This window comes from Sceloporus occidentalis, unplaced genomic scaffold, assembly GCF_023333645.1.
Source record: "Sceloporus occidentalis isolate IW3139 unplaced genomic scaffold, rSceOcc1.0.p SCAF_205, whole genome shotgun sequence".
In the NCBI taxonomy this organism is placed as follows: Eukaryota; Metazoa; Chordata; class Lepidosauria; order Squamata; family Phrynosomatidae; genus Sceloporus; species Sceloporus occidentalis.
In genome coordinates, this window is record NW_028317185.1 from 1431842 (window position 1) to 1451151 (window position 19310).

Genomic DNA, 19310 nt, shown 5'->3' on the forward strand with positions numbered 1-19310 from the left:
TATATTAAATCCAATTTATTTTAAACAAACTCAAGTTCAAGCACACAACACACACATTGTCTGCAGACACCGTACGTGATATATCAGCTTCATACATAGCGCAGCGCTGCCAGGGAATTCCCCTCCACCCACGTGACCTGCCCTCAGGCTGCCCGGAAGTGGAGGGCGGGGATTCCCGGAAAGCCTCCGTCTACGTCGCCGGAGCTTCGAATGCCCATATATGGACTTGTTCCCGTCTTTCCTTTCCTGACAGGCCGCGCCTTGGTTTGACGTCACGAGCGGGAAGGTCCACTGCGGAGGCGGAAGAAGAAGGAGGGGAGCGAGATCGGCAAACAATCCGTTTACTGGGAAAGGGGGAAACGGAGAGGGGGGGCGGCTCTGGGAGGCAGTGTGGATCATGTTTTACCCCCTCCCCGGGGCTCTGGCGTGGTCTGGTTTGTCAAGTGGGAATATATGGGGTTCAGGTGTGGAATGGAGTAGACATTAAGCCCATTATACCCTATGGAATACGCAGATGTAGGACTTGTCCTAACATTTCTGCTTGTTTTAATGACGTAAAACTGGCCAACGTGGCTATATTACATTACATTTATTTCTGTAGCACTGTCAGATTACGTAGCGCTGTTAGTGCAATCATTTCTGTTAAGAAAGCCTGACCCTGATGAACTGCAAGGAGCGCTTGGTTGGCCCTGTGTAATGTATAGTTAAATGTTAGGCACGATGAACGGTCAACCCTGGAGCAAGTTTCTGTAACGGAGGGATGAGTTAGCCCTGTATAACCCATAGTTAATATTCTAGAACGTCAGCTTTCTGAACTATACATTATGAAGGGCCAGCTTAGCCCTTCTTGCTAGACAAATTTGCCAGACTCAGCCCTTCATCATGCCTTACTGCCCAACCCTTCTGCCAGCACCTGTGTAATACATAAACTCTAATGCCCCCTATAGAGCAGGTAAGGGGCAAAGTTGTAAACTTGATTCCAATGTAAATGTTCTATGTACCTCTAATAGAGAATAAATATGCCTAACACTAGTCTGGGGTGAAATAATGTATCGAGGGTGAAAGACCATACATGCCCTACAGGATGGGGCAAATACTGTGGTAATTTTGGTAAATGGGGTAAGATGGAAGTGAAATCCTTTGGGACGGCAGAAACACAGTCTGGGTAATTCTCTTATTTACTAAGCGACAGGATACCGTCATTCCTAGAAATAAGGAAGTCCTTCCAAAAATACCAAATCATTTGTTAAACAAAACCCAGCATCCTTACCCCGTGACAACCCCGCCTGCATCAAACGACAACCACGTTCCACTGTCAAGCGGATCTTCCTTTTTTTTTTTTTTGCGTATGGATCTGGCACTGAAAGGGTGCTCCTAACAGGTTAAGTCCTCAACCATACAGTGCCCCGGGCAAGAAGCCCTCTTGCTGCCCCCTCCCCACTCGTCATGTCTTTTACATAACAGACCTACCTGTACATTGTTATAGGGTGACTACTGACCCCCCCCTGGTTCAGGCACCCCGGGCCGGTTCAGATTCTTTCACTGATGGGCCACTTTCTGGCTCCCCCTTAGTCCAGGAACCCCAGACAGCTGCTTCAGTGGCAGATCAGGGGCTGCAGTGAGCACAAAAACATAATTAGTGGCCACACATCCAGCCGTCGGCCGACGTCAGGTCAACAGGCGGCCGCTGGCCTTAAAGTGCCGGGCCGCCTCGTCATTGTCAGTACAGTCCTGCTACGTTGTACGTTGATCAGAAAAAATAAAAAGTCCAAAACCGCAACACAGACGGGGGGTTAAAGGGGAACCCCCACAGGCTGTTCTGGTTTCTGTGGTATAGCTGTGTAGTCAGCAGGGCACCCAGTGTTGTGTAATTATTAGCTAAAGCTAACATAGTAAGTACAACCCCGCTAAAAAAGGCAAAAAACCCACATTAAAGGGATTTCCAATTGTGCCCCAAAAGAGGGGGGGAATCCCTTCTTGAGTCCAATATGAGATCTCTCACTGGATCCACAAGCTAGCCAATCATATCCTTGAATGTTCTGCTTTGCAATATATTGAAAGGAATCTATTCATTCAGCTCTGTGGGCGGTGGATTCCACATCTTTACTGCTCTTACTGTTTGAATGGGAGCAGCGACGCTTCACCCGGGGACGCCCATGAAGAATCCTCGGGGACCCCAAAGACCGCAGGGACCCCCACACTATACCTGCGGTGTAAGCATATCTCGCTGTGCTGTTTGCTTGGCTGAGTGTCCTCGGGGCTGCAGTGCCGAACCAGCCGGGGTCTGTCGGGGGGCCAGCAAATCCGCATAACATTCACACCTACATGCCATCTTATCAACCGAATGTGTGTTTGGTAATAATTGCCCACTGCGACCACTATCACCTACCAGCAACATTCCACGCAGTAATGGAATGCCATACCTTCCAAGTGTCCCTGTTCAGTAGGTACAGTCCCCCTTTCCTCCGGATCCCCCTCTTTTCTAGGAGCTCAGAATGTTTGCTGCGTATGAGGGGATCGCAGGGTTCTAAACTCTTGTGTACAGGAACATAATGGGCTTGTAATTGCGTAATAAACACATTATTCATTTAAATGCCTTACTCAGGTACATGAAATAGCTTTTAATAATCACATAAAAGTCACGAAAGTCTCGCCCCTGACCGGGACTCTGACTGCACCCCTTGAAAATTAAAGCGTCCTTCTTTAGCTATTTGAAATTCCGCGAGGTATGCAATACCAGTGACATAAATTTAGGCAGAGAGGAGCCCGCCGAGTCCTGGATTAAGGAGCAATCTTTAGAATTGCGTGTACGGCACTCCGAAGCCCTGCTCGGGGCGGAGGATTTCTGTGCTGAACACGGCAGCTGCGGACGTGAACGGGGTCCCTTTATACCAGGGGTGGGCAATTAATTTTCCCATGGGGCCACATGAGAAATTGGAATGGTTTTAGAGGGCCAGACCTCTACAAACTACAAACTCCGAAGCCTTGTCCATTTTGTTAACTTATGTGCTGTTTAATAAAGTTATTCAAGCCTACGTCATTGGTAGAGGTGCTTGAATAAGTAAGGCCTGAATAACTATTAGCACAGCACAGAAGTGAACAAAATGAACAAGGCTTCGGAGTGCATACCGTATTTTTCGCTCTATAAGACGCACCTGCTGATAAGACGCACCTAGATTTTAGAGGAGAAAAAAAAGGAAAAAATATTTTGAGCTAAAAAATGGGCTAAAATATTTATTACAATAACTGAATAAGCTATGAACACAGTAAGACACACGCAGTAAGACACACACAGACACAGTAAGACACACACAGACACAGTGAGACACACACAGACACAGTGAGATACACACAGACACAGTAAGACACACACAGACACAGTGAGACACACACAGACACAGTGAGATACACACAGACACAGTAAGACACACACAGACACAGTGAGACACACACAGACACAGTGAGACACACACAGACACAGTGAGACACACACAGACACAGTAAGACACACACAGACACAGTAAGACACACACAGACACAGTGAGACACACACAGACACAGTGAGACACACACAGACACAGTAAGACACACACAGACACAGTAAGACACACACAGACACAGTGAGACACACACAGACACAGTAAGACACACACAGACACAGTAAGACACACACAGACACAGTGAGACACACACAGACACAGTAAGATACACACACACACAGTAAGACACACACACAAACACAGTAAGACACACACACACAGTAAGACCTCCCTCCCTAACCCCCCTTCTCAGTATCTCCCCTCTAACTCCCTAACCCCCCCTTCTCAGTATCTCCCCTCTAACCCCCCCTTCTCAGGATCTCCCCCCCCGCCCCGGTCACTTACCTTAAACTCCTGTGTTGGAAGCGTGAGGCGTTTGTCTCGGGTGCCGGCGCTTCACTGCTGATCGCCGGCGTCTGACGTCATATGCCGGCGCCCAGCGTAAAGCGCCGGCACCCGAGACAAACGCTTCCAACACAGGAGTTTAAGGTAAGTGACCGGGGCGGGGGGGGACACCGGACTCATTGGTGAGTCACCAGGACACTCTTTGCGGGCCGGTCCGAGCTATTCAGCGGGCCGGATGTGGCCCGCGGGCCGTGCTTTGCCCAGGTCTGCTTTATACGAAGCCCAACGTCGCTCCTGACTCACTATGACTAACAGGATCCAGGAAGAGAAACTCAAAGGCAAAGATTTCCCATTCCAAATACATAAGGGCTGGAGAGAACAAAGGAGTTCCTCAAACTACAGACAGGCCAGGACTGGCCATCTGGGATACAGGGCAAATGTGCAGCGAGTGATGCCAACTCAGGGGTCGTCTAACATTACCCAGAGGGTTGTAGATAAGTTGAACAGCCTCCCAGCAGAAGTGGTAGAGGGTAATACATTGAAGGGGATAGACATACGGTTCCTGAATCTAAGACGAGGCCAGCGACTGATTGAGGTTTAAGTCTATTCGCATCTAGCTGGTCCACCGAGGGTTAAACGAATACCTTGCTACAATAATAGAGCAGAGAGAGGGGTTTTGCCCTGGGATTCCCAGCCTTTGGGGTTTTTTCGCCCCAGTGCTTGACAAACATATCTGACATAATGAAACAGAAACAGATTGTTGTGAGTGGGACCCGAGGGGTAAACGTGACTTGTGGGGGACCAGGCCTGGCGGGGGTTTCGTAGATCGCTATCCTTTCTAATGGCAGTAATGTCAGTCGGAGGTTTCTAGGCGGCAGGTTTGCCCAGCGGCAGCTTTGACATTTTAAGGGGCCTAAGCGGACGACGTAGAGAGGGGGATTCTTTAGACAAAAACGGAGCCATACCGAGAAGCAAATAAATAAACATTGGCTCGTAGCGCAAGAGGCCAAAGTATGCAAATTTTGTGTTCTGCAATGAGTAGTTAATTTGCATACAATGCCACATGATGACATCACAAATAGAGAACAGATCAATAAACCCATGATGTTCAAAGTGCTGCATATGTTTTTGTTTTTTTATTTACGCTGTAAACCTGTTTAACCCTTAGGGGGGCAGTAGGGTTCCAGCAAGTGATCCTTACAAGACATTGGGCACCTGGCTGTGGGGCAGGAGACTCGGGTCACGGAGGCATTAGCAAAGCCTTTGGGTACCACCGTGACTTTGTACGCATTGCTCTGCCAAAGACCACCAAGTATTTCCAGAGACAAGCAGCACCTCTGCCACCTTATTTAACCAGATACCCTCATATACCCCCCCCCATGGGTTTATCCCACAATGGCCCCTATTCAGGCTTTGTAGTAAATACTAGAACTCCCATTGACTTTACCAGCCACTGGCACACAAGCTCTGCTCTACCCCCTTCTGCTATCCCAAAGAGGGCCACCACCAGAAATCATGTGGCCCCCGGTACAGACCAAGCACCAGGACGCCGGCATCCCACCTCACAGCTACCCAAGCCCCCCTGCCCTGTTTGCCTGGGCCCCAGCGATGATTGTAAGCAGTCCTGTGAATTATATTATATATTTATATTAAAAACCACAACACTGAGACAGCCAGTTTTATACAACAATATATTTTACTTAAATACATAAACCAATACAATATATTTATAAAATTGTACAACAGGTGATCCGCACTAATGCAATTACATTGGCAGAACAAAAAAAACAAACAAAAAAAAAAGGTTCAGTTACCCCCCCCCCCCACAAAAATATATCCCCCCCCCTCCCCAATACAGCACTTCCAAGAAACATGTTCAAATCCGAGCCTTTCGGAAGTACCTTGTGTGCGTTCATATAATATATTTTTAATACAGTCACTATACCATACTATGCCAGGGTTTTTTCCGATACCCGCAGAAAAAAACCTGTACAGAGACAAGGGGGGGTTAAAAGGGTTTTGTTTTTTTGTTTGTTTTTTTAACCCTTGGAGTGCCAGATGGGAATCAAACAAGTCTCTTCGAATAGATACCAAAAATACTGAATATCGCGCCGCAATATTCGGCATTCCCGTAAACAAGCAGTTAAGCACGTTGAAGAAACCTGTAATTCATGTAAACTTTCAGACAAAATAATAATAAAAAAAAACAAACATCATTTTGCTGCAGTTTCAATAATAAAAAAAAAAAAAAAAACCCTGCATATATTTAATCCAGTTTATTCCCCAAAACCCAGATACGGATTACCTGTAGGGAGTAAACACATTACATAGTGCAGCGGGTCCGATCAGTGTATACATACAGATATACTCTGCATCACCATATAGAATGGACTGCCCCCCCCCACATACATACATACATAGCCTCCCTTATATTCACATATAGAATTTGCATTAGTTTCGTCATTTTCAAAGCAGAACATGGGAAGACATTTAGTTTTTAAGTGCTTGCTCAAGGAGAAGTTAGACTCCACCAGGACTCATTAGGCATGGGCTCACTCGGATCTATGGCACTGAAAGAGTTAACCTGTATTACTGTAACCCCCTCCCCCCCCCCCGTGCTCATCTCGCAGCAGTGACGGGTTAATTCTCATTTGTAAACTATTTAAGTCTTTATATCCCTTGTACTGAAGTTGACCTGGTCTGGCTCAGTTCTTCTTCTTGAAGCAAAGTCTTTTTTGATGTCCCCCCCCCCCCCCCGCTATTGGGGGGGTTTGAGCAGCAGTAATACATGGAGGCAGTGGGGGGGAGAGGATGGAAGGGTTCCAGGAAGAGCCAAAAAGCTCAGAAAGTCACAGCTGGTCTCTCCCCGCCTGCAGGTGCCTCTGTCGGGCACCCCCTTTTCTCTTTAGCCACCATGAGGTCCCTCAGATTGACCTAGAAGATGCCGGCCTTGACTCAGGTGAAGCAGAAGAAGGCGAATCAGACACGTCTCTGGTATCAGAAGACCTGGTGGCCCTTGCTCCCCAGTAGAAGCTGGCAGCCGTGCCTGGCGTGCTCCCTCACCCGGATCTTCAGCTGCTCCACCTGTTCCCGGAGGGCCCCGGCCGTGCCGCTGAGGCCGCTGTTCTCATTCTTCAGCTCCCGGACCTTATCCTCCAGCCTGGCGATCCGCTCCAGCTTCCGCCTGCGGCATTTGGTGGCTGCCAGGCGGTTCCTTAACCTCTTCCTCTCCACCTTGATCTTCTCCTGCTCCTCCATGTTGATGGGGGAGAGAGGCGTCGGGGTGCTCTCCCTGCTATCGGCCCTCACACCCCCGGCATCGGGCACAGTCTGTGGCTCTTCCTTGAAGGGCGATGCCCCGTAGTCCCCGTGGCCCTGGGGTAGGTAGTTGATGGTGGCAGAGGGCTGTCTGTAGCAGCTCGGGTGGTAGCTGGTCAGGTTGGCATACACCGCGGCATCGCTGTAGATACTGGCGGGGGGCGAGGAACCTGTACCAGTCATGGGCCCGGAGCTGCCTCCCAGGGACACGTTTGGGGGAACATCCCGGTTCATCTTGTGCAGGTCATCGAGCGCCTTAACAAACCCATCCACGAAGCCTTCCTGGTCCTCGGTAATGCCGCCGCCTCCTCCTCGGGGGGCGTAGTAGAGCTGCCCCCCATTGCTACCATTAAGGACACCGGGTCCGCTGTGGATGATGAGTCTCTCTAGCTCCGGGGCAGCCATCTTTAAGCTGCCAGGGGCTGTGTGGTGGGATGAGGAGTCCTGAGTGGGGTAGTAGGACATGTCGTGCTTGGGGAGCCGGTAGGTCTCGGCTAGATGCCCCAGGGTCCCTTTAAGGAGTCCCGAGTCAGTGCGGGAGTAGGCAGAAAGCAGGGAGTCATCATGGTAGAAAGGCTGCTCCATCTTGGAGCACATGGAAGTAGCAGTAGTAGTGGTAGCAAAAACGGGCAGGTAGACTGGGCGGCGTTGGCCACTGGTGTTAAGTCCGCAGCGACCGTCAAAGCAGGGTTTTGCGTCAAAGGAGCCGCCGTGAGTAAGTGCTGCGGGTCTCCGGTGCCGTAACAGCCGCAAAACACAAGAAACCTTCCCCGGGCTTCAACGCTTCTGTCAAGTTTCGGGTTCGGGCTTTACGTTTTATACCAAAACACTACCGGAAACGCAAAGCCGCCCGCTGATTGGGCAGCTGTCAGATGCACGTCAATAGGGGCGAGCGTAGCTCGCGGTGGGGAGGGAGGTGTGCGTGTGACGTCACTGCCAGGAAACTCGTGCTGCTTGTAAACAGGGTTAGCAGAGGGGGAAGGGAGAGAGGTTAGAGAGAGGATAGGGAGGATAGTCAGGAAAGGGGCAGCTTGGAAACAAGGGGCAGCAAAGAAGAGGCGGGGGTGCTATGATGTAAGGGGGCGGACTGTGATGTCAGGAGGGGAGCTATGATGTAAGGGCGTGGGCTATGATGTAAGGAGAGTTTACAGAATAGGGGTAGATATGAAGATGTGGTGCTGGGACAGAAGACAGAAAAGTTTTAAGCTCTTGGGGCAAGAACACCACTTACCGTTTAGCTGTAGGACTAGTGTACTTATTTTTCCTCCCCATTATTATACTGTAAAGTGCCAAGTCCACCTGTGTGCAGTAAGTTCATATAAATATACATAGTTATAATAAATATAACTATACACAAATGGTTATAATAAATATAAATGGTTATAATAAATATATACACATGTTATAATAAATATACATACATAGTTATAATACATATACATGGTTATAATAAATATAAATATAAATACACACACAAAGTTATAATAAATATATACACATGGTTATAATAAATATACATAGTTATAATAAATATAGACACATGGTTATAATAAGGGTTTTATGGAGAGTGTGGGGTGGTGGAGGAGACCTGCCGTGGGAGGTGAAAGGAGAGGGCATCAGAAACAGGAAAAAGGTAGTCCCTTGTGACCCCCACGGATACTCTAGATTGTAAGCTCTTGTGAGCCAGACCATCTTTATCTAATGGATCGGGTCGTCTTAGTTCTAGTTCTGTCAGCCTCTTTGAGTGTACTGCGAGCAGCGCTATGGAAATTGTTGCCGCTATATACATATATATATATATATAAAAGATAATTATACGTTTTGATCTATTTTTTTTTTTGTGGTTGGCGACATAAATGTGACGTTTTTCTCCTTATAAAAATCCGCATTTTCATGTTTTTATGACTGGAGCTTTTAGGATAAATTGCCGAAATCCCAGATCCCATTCCCCATGTGACAATCTTGGAGCGCTCGGCCATTGTGTGCGTGCGCCGACGTTTCCGACTTGACAGCCCCGGAGGACACGCGGCACCCTTAGTGGTGTTATGTATTAGCGGCATTTGGCTACTCCTTTTCCTCCGGCACCCTGTGGAATCCGGATGTGCCGCACCCTTTCCAGGGAGGCCATTACGTGCCAGGCTTTTCATTCCAGGGATTCCTACGTTGGCATCCCGTAGGACTTGCTTGTCACCACGTGTCAACTCTTGTCACCTCCCGTCTCCCCGCTGCACCTCTCTGTGTCGTAACTTCAAATGTTTATGTTGATATTATTTTTTTTTTTTAAAGCGCTTCACTTGTTAGGCTTTACTTTTATTATTAGAATTTATTATAATTATTATAACTATTTATTAGATTCTAATAAAGAGACGTTTATTAAAATGTCCGGTTCAGGTAGGACATGGATGGATGTGGACAGGAGACGAGAGAGAGGTTGCCAAGAAAAGGATGGATGGTAAAAAAGACGCTAATTTGGTTCATTTACTGGCTGGGATGGAAGAAAAATAAAGACAAATAAGAAGAAGCTAGGGAGGATTGGAGGAGAGAAAGGCTAGGAAATTAAGTCAGGAGAGAGAAACAATGCGAGGAGAGGACTTTTTTGAGGAGGAATGAGAAAATTATGTTGGCGATGAAAGAGGGGAGAGAGAGAGGACTAGTAGAGGTGACAGGAAGAGAGAATGGGAGAGGAGGGGATGAAATTTAAAGAGAGCAGTGAATAGGTGAAATGGAAGGGCAATCATAGGAGAACATGGATTTTGTGGAGGTGACGGGATGGATACATCTGCGAAACTCCAGCTGCTGCAGGACTACATCTCCCATCATCCTCAGCCAGCCACTTAGCTGAAAGAGCATTATGGGAGATGTAGTCCTGCAGCAGCTGGGGGGCCGCAGGTTGGACGCCCCTGGTCTGTACGACAGGAAAGAAATTCTTTGAGAGCTCCTTGTTTCTATCACTTTCCTTCCATACATCAGACTGCATGCCTCGTGACTGCAGCGGCTCTTACCTGCGCGTTACCTGCGCCTTACCTGTGCGTTACCTGCACGTTAATGAGAGGACAGCGCTTATGGGTTAATGCCAAGTTCATATCATTACCTTGTGCAACTCTGTTAGAAGGATGTGGCCTTATTTTGGGGTCAGGAGTTTTATGTAAGAGTTTTTATTTAATAGTATTAGATCCTCGGGAGGAGAGGTCTGTGTCACAAGCTAATACCTGCCCTAATCGGCTCTCCTGTTTGCCTGTACACAGAGGCCGGGGCACACCCTGTACTTACATAGCAACCTCGCCTTCTTTGGGGCTGGGAAGGTGACACACTGGCACAGACGGAGGGGGATATAGGTCAGGCCGTGAACACTACGCTCCACAGATAAATATATCGCGAAAAACCGCAGGCTAACGCAGATGGGAGGGAGATATGGGGCAAGGAGTCTGTCCCTCCCACAACAGGGTGACACAGACAGGAGGGGGCTATGGGGCAAGGAGTCTGTCCCTCCCACAACAGGGTGACACAGACAGGAGGGGGCTATGGGGCAAGGAGTCTGTCCCTCCCACAACAGGGTGACACAGACAGGAGGGGGCTATGGGGCAAGGAGTCTGTCCCTCCCACAACAGGGTGACACAGACAGGAGGGGGCTATGGGGAAGGAGTCTGTCCCTCCCACAACAGGGCGACACAGACAGGAGGGGGCTATGGGGCACGGAGTCTGTCCCTCCCACCTCAGGGTGACACAGACAGGAGGGGGCTATGGGGCACAGAGTCTGCCCCTCCCACCGCAGGGTGACACAGACAGGAGGGGGCTATGGGGCACAGAGTCTGTCCCTCCCACCGCAGGGTGACACAGACAGGAGGGGGCTATGGGGCACGGAGTCTGTCCCTCCCACAACAGGGTGACACAGACAGGAGGGGGCTATGGGGCAAGGAGTCTGTCCCTCCCACAACAGGGCGACACAGACAGGAGGGGGCTATGGGGCACGGAGTCTGTCCCTCCCACCTCAGGGTGACACAGACAGGAGGGGGCTATGGGGCACAGAGTCTGCCCCTCCCACCGCAGGGTGACACAGACAGGAGGGGGCTATGGGGCAGAGAGTCTGCCCCTCCCACCGCAGGGTGACGCAGGCAGGAGGGGTTTTGGAACATGGAATCTACGCATCCCACCTTCTGCAAAACACAGACTTCAATAAATGTCATTATGTGTGAGAAGCTCCTCCCACTACGGGGGAAATATATATAAATCATCACGCCTGCCCGCTCTTTTTTTGACGGGATCGCACGCAGAGGGAAGCAGCGGGGCGCAGAGCGTGTGTTTTCTCTGGATCTGCCCATACTTCTCTGATCCTATTAATATCCTATGACACAGAGGGAAGTGACGTGGCTTTGGTTAGTGGGGGTATGCTGGGAGCATTGATTAACACCTTCACTGCTGGGCCACGACCGTATACAGTAGAACATTTGGGGAAGAACCCGACATTCTGAAATAGATTGCAGTAATTCCTCCAGAGCTCCATTCTTCGCCTGTGCAGAGGGGCAGGTTTAAGGTCCATTGTGAGAATGAGACCGATACTTCACTCCCAGCGGGTTTCTGCTGTATCTCAGCCTCTCCTAGGAGTGGTCAACATGGTTACTTTATAACATTATATCGCATTTTATGTATCAGGTGCCAGAAGATTCCATAGTGCTCTTACAATAAGCAGGAGTGAAGCGAGAGGAGATGTGATGGACACACTTAAATACATCTAACGCTAGAGGGTCAGAGGCTTAGGGGTAATGTAAGGATGTTTTACTTTACTGAGAAGGTGGTAGATACATGGAACAGCCTACTAGCAGAAGTGGTAGAGGTGAGGGGATTTAAACATGCATGGGTTAGGCATATGGCTCCTCGATGTAAGACAAGACCAACAACTGATTATGGTCTGAAGTCTCCACTTGGTCTGTCTGATCTGCCATCAAATTCTATGTTTCTATGTTCCTGTGAGCTTACAATCTATTCGGTTGCTCTGGTCTTTGTGGATCCCCCGGTGTCGCTGGAATCCAGGTCGCCAGCCGGCAGTGGAACATGAACAATAGACGGTGAAGGATATATCTTGGAGCTACTAAAAAAAACTGACCCTGAGCCCCGAGGCACTTGAAAATATGAAGTTTGTTTAAAACGATTATGTGTTATTTGAGGGGCAGGGATTTATAATGGTTGGGTGACCTGTGTTCAAGCATAAAGGAATTTATAATGATTAAATTACCTGTGTTCAAGTATCGTAGTATTTGTAATGATTAGATGACCTGTGTTCAAGCATAGGAGGATTTGTAATCATTAGAAGGCCTGTGTTCAAGCATAGGAGGATTTGCAATTATTAGGTGACCTGTATTCCAGCATAGGATCCCAAGATTGAAAAGTACCAACCAGATCTTGGCTTGACTAGCGATATAGCGTGTGTGTTTGAATGAATAAAGACAGGATCGTGTGTAGGAATGAATAGGGCGAAGGTAGTTGTGGCCTCATTCATGAACATGGGCGAAGCGAGTGTTTGTACGAATGAACAGGTTGAACGTGACATTCGTTGCAAGATGATTTTGTGTGAATGGAGGGGTACATTCCAACGCACGCTTTTCAGAAGGCCGTGGCTTTAAGTTAGCCCACAGCAGGAGCAAATTCAGAGAAACACCGGTTAAATCCGCTAAGACTAGCCACACGCCCAAAGGTTGTGGTTCATTTGCCTGCCGGCGGTGACTCACTAGCAATCAAAACGCAACAGCATTCTCTTCCTTGAGCGCTTGGCAGGCTTCTAGAACACGCAGAAACAAGAGAGCCCCGAAAATGCTAGAACGTGAGACTCGGGGGTTCATTCGCTGCATGCGCGTTATAAACACCCGAGCCCTGAGTTACACTGCTGGGGTATATTTATGCCCTCCCCGCCAACAGTTAAAACGGGAATCCCTAGACTGAGATGTCCCTTACAGGGTTTGTGGCGTAGGTAGCGATGTGTAACACATGCAAGTAAGGGTTAATTCTGTGGTAAGAGGCAGGGTGAGGATGGGGTGATTCATCACCAAAAATCCCAGTGTACAGAGGGTCACCACCCAGAGAGGGAGGTAAAAACAGCTTTACTAAATGAGTATAGGGTCGGCATGGTGCTATACACATTTGATCCCTTACGAAAAATTACTGCAGTTTTTTCTGAAGTAATACTGCAGTTTTTTGGACATGAAAAAACTGCAATACTGCACTTTTACTGCACTTTTTTTTAATATTGCAAACCTACAGTTGTGCTTCAATGTACCGCAGCTTTATTGCATTTGTACTTCCGTACAAAAATAACAGTGAAGTACAAATGCAGTAAAAGTGCAGTAAATGTGCAGTAAAAGTGCAGTATTGCAGTTTTTTCATGTCCAAAAAACTGCAGTATTACTTCAGAAAAAACTGCAGTAATTTTTTCGTAAAGGATACCCTTTGATACCTTCCTGCCCAGCAAATATTCTGAGAAAAAAGAGGCATCAGGGGAGGGAAAAAAAAGGCAGATAGATTTGTGACCCATAGATCGGTGTCGCGTGTTGCCTGCACAGGGTGATTGGGATCGGTATATTAATGGGTTAGGCTGACTGGCCATTGGGCACGAGAGGCAAGCGCCTGGTGGCCAATAGAGGCTCCTGTCCTGCAGGCGGTTGCATGCGTGTAATTTATTGGCCTGGACCATACCCATGTTATACATGTTATCAGTCATACATACATGTAAAAACCACCTAATCCGCCCGTCATTTCTGTTGTCAAACGTGCTGTTCCACCTACTCTTGAACCGCGGCATGAGAAACCTAATTCCAAGCAGGGCTGGATCGATGATGACGTGAGTGGGGCTGATGGCTGATGAATGAGAAAAAAACAAGAAAACCTTCCAGAAATAATTCTTTAATCATGTCAAGTTTGGCCACAGTCACAATTTTCATCAGGAACGCTTCATTGTCATATGGCAGAAACGCAGGTAGTTTCCATTACCATAGAAACTGAAAAGGGCCTCGGAAAAGATTCCGGATTGCGTTTATGTGATTAACCCTTCAGGGGGAAGAATAGAGTGACAGATCTGCTAAGGTTAAAGTGGCTTCAGCAGACTAGAAAGCGCAACTAATGCAGCCGCACCAATGAAGAATGCATAGTAAAGGTGCTATTTGCGCATGAGCACAATAGCTGGTGGGGCAAATACATATGGGGGTTCGAGAGAACCAAGGGGTTACCCCACGGAAATGTAAAGGGACCACGCCAATATCATATGCATTAAAATGCGTACGTTGCCTGGAGTGTCTCATTAATGTTTTCAATAAGTGGAACAACACCTTTAAATGGTTAAATAGAATGTAAAAAAAACACATGTTTGATGGTGAAACAAAAATGTGAGAAATTAGCATGTAATGTTTCTTAAACACCCCTTAACAACAGCCCCCCCCCCTATTTCTTTCCAAAGAATTTGGTGGGTTTCTTTTTGGACTAAGACTCCTATCACACTAAGCCAGTAAGCAAAGGTTCTTCTTTTTTTTTTTTTTAACGCTTTTGGAGTCCAGGAACATCTGGAACGCCGCGAATGGCCCAATCCTGATGTGAGAAGCGCAGTTGTCTGAGTGAGTCACTTACCTTGGGGGGGGTGACCTGAGTGTGTCTGGGGGTCAGTCCCTGAGAGGTGAGTCACATGTCCCAGACGGGCCGGGGTGTGTGTGCTTCTGTGTCTGTCTGTCTTTTTTCTGGGTGTTTGTGTGCGCTGGGGGTTAGTCTGTCTCTGTTTCCAGACAAAAACATGTTTTTATCACTGAGGAAAAAAAAGGAAATTCTTTGTCTGGAAGACACAGATGTGGTGAAAGCACTGACGTAAACCCTAGATTGTAAGCTCTTGTGGTCAGGGCTTTTCTTAGCCTTCGGTTCGGTGTGTCTAAATATGAAATCCCAGCAATGGTGTCATGTTTGCTGCCTCCCTGTTGTGCGCCGTATACTTGCTACACATTCTTTAACATCTACCTCTACACATTTTATATTCTCTATACAGGTGAAATACTTGCAAATGGGCAAAGAGGGTTCACCGGTTTGATGGCACGGAATGGGTTAATAGATGCATACACTGTATGTCTGGCATCAGCGGGGTTAATATTGGACTGTGCTATAAGTTTCTGGTTGGGTAGGTGTTAAAAAAGAAGCACACAGCTCTGGCATGAGATGGGTTAATGGAAATCACGCTAGACGGGTCCGTGGCATCAAAGTATTCTTTGTCGGCCAGCGCTATTTGAAGGGTTAAAAGACTGCGTGTTGCCGGCACAGAACAGGCGTGTGCATTAATTCACTAGCGTGAAAGGGGTTAATAGACTCATCGTTATATTGCGGTTGCCTAACAAGGGCGAGCTTTCATTGATCCCTGTCCCTGGTGTCGATCCAGAAAAAAAAGGCAAAAAACACACATTGAAGCAATTTCCATAAGTTTCCATAAAAAGGAAAAATTCCTTCCTGAAATTGCAAAGCGATCTCTCACTGTGTGAGTCACTGGCATGTCTAGGGTTAATGGTCACTGGGGGTCACTGGTATGGCAGTGGATGAATAGGGAGAGCGGTGGGAGAGTCTCTTGGGGGGTGAGTGAGGGGGAGGACGGACCAGGTGCTTGAAATTCCCAGAATCATCATAATCATTTGGAGGTTATCCCAAACCAGAAATGGAGGGTGGGGAGAGAGAGAGAAAAGAGGGAGACAGGGGCAGGGGGAGAGAGAGAGATAAAGAGGGATAGAGAGAGAGAGAGACAGGGGAATTAGGGGAGAGAGAGACAGGGGCAGAGAGAGAGAGAATGACAGGGGCGGGGAGAGGGTGACAGGGGCGGGGAGATGGAGACAGGGGCAGAGAGAATGACAGGGGCGGGGAGAGGGAGACAGGGGCATAGAGAGAGAGAAAGACGGGGCAGGGGAGAGAGAGAGAGAGGGGCAGGGAGAGATGAGAGGAAAACAGATAGAACATAATGACAAAGAGAAGGGAACGAGAGAGCTTCATACGGTGCGGAGGACGGACAGGGGGGCAGACAGAGCTGGGGTAACCTCCAACCCACAATCCAAATTCTGTCACCCCCCCCTTTGGCTGTGCGTTGTGGGATTAGTAGTTGAGCAACAGCTGGAAGGATCGCTGACCCTCATAATAAAAGACTAACAAGTTTTATCAGAAATAAAGTTTATGAGCAGAGATATAAAGTGACAGTTTACGTCTCATGCAGCCTCACCAAAAAGAATCTTTATTAAAGTCACTCACCTTAAGGAGAAGCTGCAGCTTCATAAAGCCGCCAAGCAGCCAATCAGTGGCAGGAAATCACTCCCATTGAAATGAATGGAAGCGCTTTCTCCGTGTGCGGGGGATGCGGGGGTTCTTTTGAGACCCCCCTGGTACTCTTGTGCCAGGCAGCACTGGAACTAGCCAAGTGGCACGCAGGGGACGTGTACGACCGAACGACCGTGCCGAGCGGCACAGAAAGGGGCAAATGTTTGGGGGAGGGGGTTCCGCAAAATCTATGTACGCATTTAAGTCCTTATTTAAGAAAAACGGCCGAACGGGTCTGATCTGCCGGCACGTTCTATGTTACACTATGAATGAAAGATTTTATCGCATTTTATATAAATAATGTTAGTTAGAAGGGTTGTATTCAATAAAATGAATTCTGTTCTGAAAATACATTTAATGGCATTATAAACAACACACATAAAATAATAATAATATTAATAATAATAATATAATATTTCTCTTTAGACACTTTTAGGGGTCTATTCCAGGGACATATGAAATCGGTCAGGGGTCTGTCCATTTGAAATCAAGGAAGTCTACTCAGCCTGCTATACTGAGGTCAAGGTCACGAGACATGCCGTGTCCTTATTGTGCCCTAATTTCTCCAACATGACCTTAAATGAGTGTGGCATTAACCCCTTCACCCACCCCAGTTGACGCAACCCCATCCTTAAACACAAAGATTAACAAGAGGGTGAGCTGACACGTCACGCTAATTATAGGCGCAGCTAAATGTTTAATTACATGTAATTAAGTGTCCTCAGGAGGTGACAGACTAATTAAATGTCCTTCCTAGGGACCGGGATAAACTGAGTGACTGAACCAAAAGGCACTCAGGAGATGGGATAGCGTAATAAGATGTTGCAGCTGTAACCAGCCAATTAGGAGGCAGGATACTGTAATAAGGTGTTACAGGGGTAATAAGGCACTCAGGGGTTGGGTTACTGTAATAAGATGTTACAGGGGTAATAAGGCACTCAGGGGCCGGGTTACTGTAATAAGATGTTACAGGGGTAATAAGGCACTCAGGGGCCGGGTAAATGTAAGAGGGTTCCGAGTACCGCATTGAAGCATTATCATATGGTAACGTGTTCTCATTCGTAAACCGGCCACCATGTGTAGGAAGACCCGTAAAGCTGTAACACTGTACTTGCCAAATTTTGCTCCAGTTGTCCCGGGCTAAAAAGGGGCGGGGCCTAAATCAGGCGGAGTTACGCGGCCCTGCGTGACCCTCCAGTCTACCCGGTACAGATACAGAAGGTTTCAAAGCAATGCTGCTTGTGACAGAGCCAAATTTGACAGGACCCAAAAAAACAGGGACTGTCCTGGCAAATTAGAGACAATTGGCAACTATGTAACCCTTTTAGAACATTGTCTGCATTAGAGCGATCGCTGCTTCTTAGGTTGCCAATCACCCCATCTGCGCAGCGATAATAGACGGGGTGCAATATACAGCAATACGGCGTGTTCTACTGTGTACAATAATAATACATATACCGGTAATAATAAAAACACCGCGGTCTGTATGAGACGGGGGACGGTCCGGTACCTGGATATTCCGCAGCCGGTTTCTGCCGGTAATACGCAGATCGCTTCAATCAGCAAAAGTAGGTCATAGCCCAGCGGTAAAGTCCGGCCAAAACTTGTTTATCCTAAGACACCAAACAAATATCCGTAAACCCTGACAGCACGGATTAATGCATTGATTACAGGCTGCATCAAGCGGAAAGAATCTGGAATATATCACACAGGCCCGACTAGTAGCCCGTTTATCCTGCCGTAAAGACCTCAATCAGTCGTTGGTCTCGTCTTAGATTTAGGAGCCGTATCCCTATCTCATTCATGTTTAAATCCCCTCTACCACTTCTGCCGGGAGGCTGTTCCACTTATCTAGCACCCTCTCAGTAAAGTAAAACTTCTTTACATTCCATCTAAGCCTGTGAATTTCTAGATTACGGCCTCTTCGTGTAACATTTATCCTCCTTTGAAATAAACGTCCCTCCTGTACTTTGTTAAATCCCGTTATGTATTTAATTGTTCCCATCCCGTCTCCTCTTCCTTGTTTTCTTCAAACTTTTCAGCCAAATAAAGTCCTTTTGATAGAAAACATTAATGTATCTACTCAATGAAAATATACGAGGGTTCGGTGGCAAATATCATTATTTTTCTGTCCTCAGATCACCTACTTTCTTGTTGCGTTTCCTTCCAGCAAAAGGGGAGGAAAAACATAATGGCAAGTAATAATTATGCAAACGAGCGTCAAGATTAACGTTCCTCCTGAGGTGAGGGTTCGGGAAGATGACAATTCTACTAATCTAAGCTTCCCATCAACAGACATTACACTTAATACTACCTGTACACTTTGCTAGGGGAATTATTAGCATATGTATAGGTCAAATGTATTCTTTATGGGGTTGTGGCTACAAGTATCCATGCCTATGATAATGAATAGACTAGGACAATGTGTAGGTGACAACGCCTAAAAAAATGATGCATTGAAAAAGTATTGAGTTATATATATATATATATATTTTGCATGACGTACCAGGCATGCCACAGAACCAATGAGCCCACTTGGGCATGACGTACCTGGTACGTCACCGGACGCGAATGGGTAAGAGCATACAATGGCTGGAATGTCCCATCAAACAACAAGTTGGTGCAAAGTATAAAATATGGTCCTATTATCACTGCAACTAAGTAATTTTTGGTTGCTATGGTGACGAGGCCACTTTTCCAACTTTGGCCCAGGATCACTTGCTCTATATAGTGACACGGGGGGTATCTTATCCAAATTCTGTCTTCATTCCTGTAGCCTGTATATACATGTCT

At 47.4% G+C, this 19310-nt stretch overlaps 1 protein-coding gene across 1 annotated transcript; it reads right to left on the reverse strand.

Moving 5' to 3' along the window:
• Positions 1-6881: 6881 nt before the first annotated feature.
• On the reverse strand, positions 6882-7799 carry LOC149277965 (transcription factor JunB-like). Its single transcript, XM_089502590.1, has one exon. The coding sequence runs from the start codon at positions 7797-7799 to the stop codon at positions 6882-6884; it is 918 nt and encodes a 305-aa protein (XP_089358716.1).
• Positions 7800-19310: the final 11511 nt, after the last annotated feature.

Excerpts from the sequence above, each read along its gene's own strand:
- LOC149277965 (XM_089502590.1), bottom strand. The coding sequence starts at position 7,799 with ATGTGCTCCAAGATGGAGCAGCCTTTCTACCATGATGACTCCCTGCTT.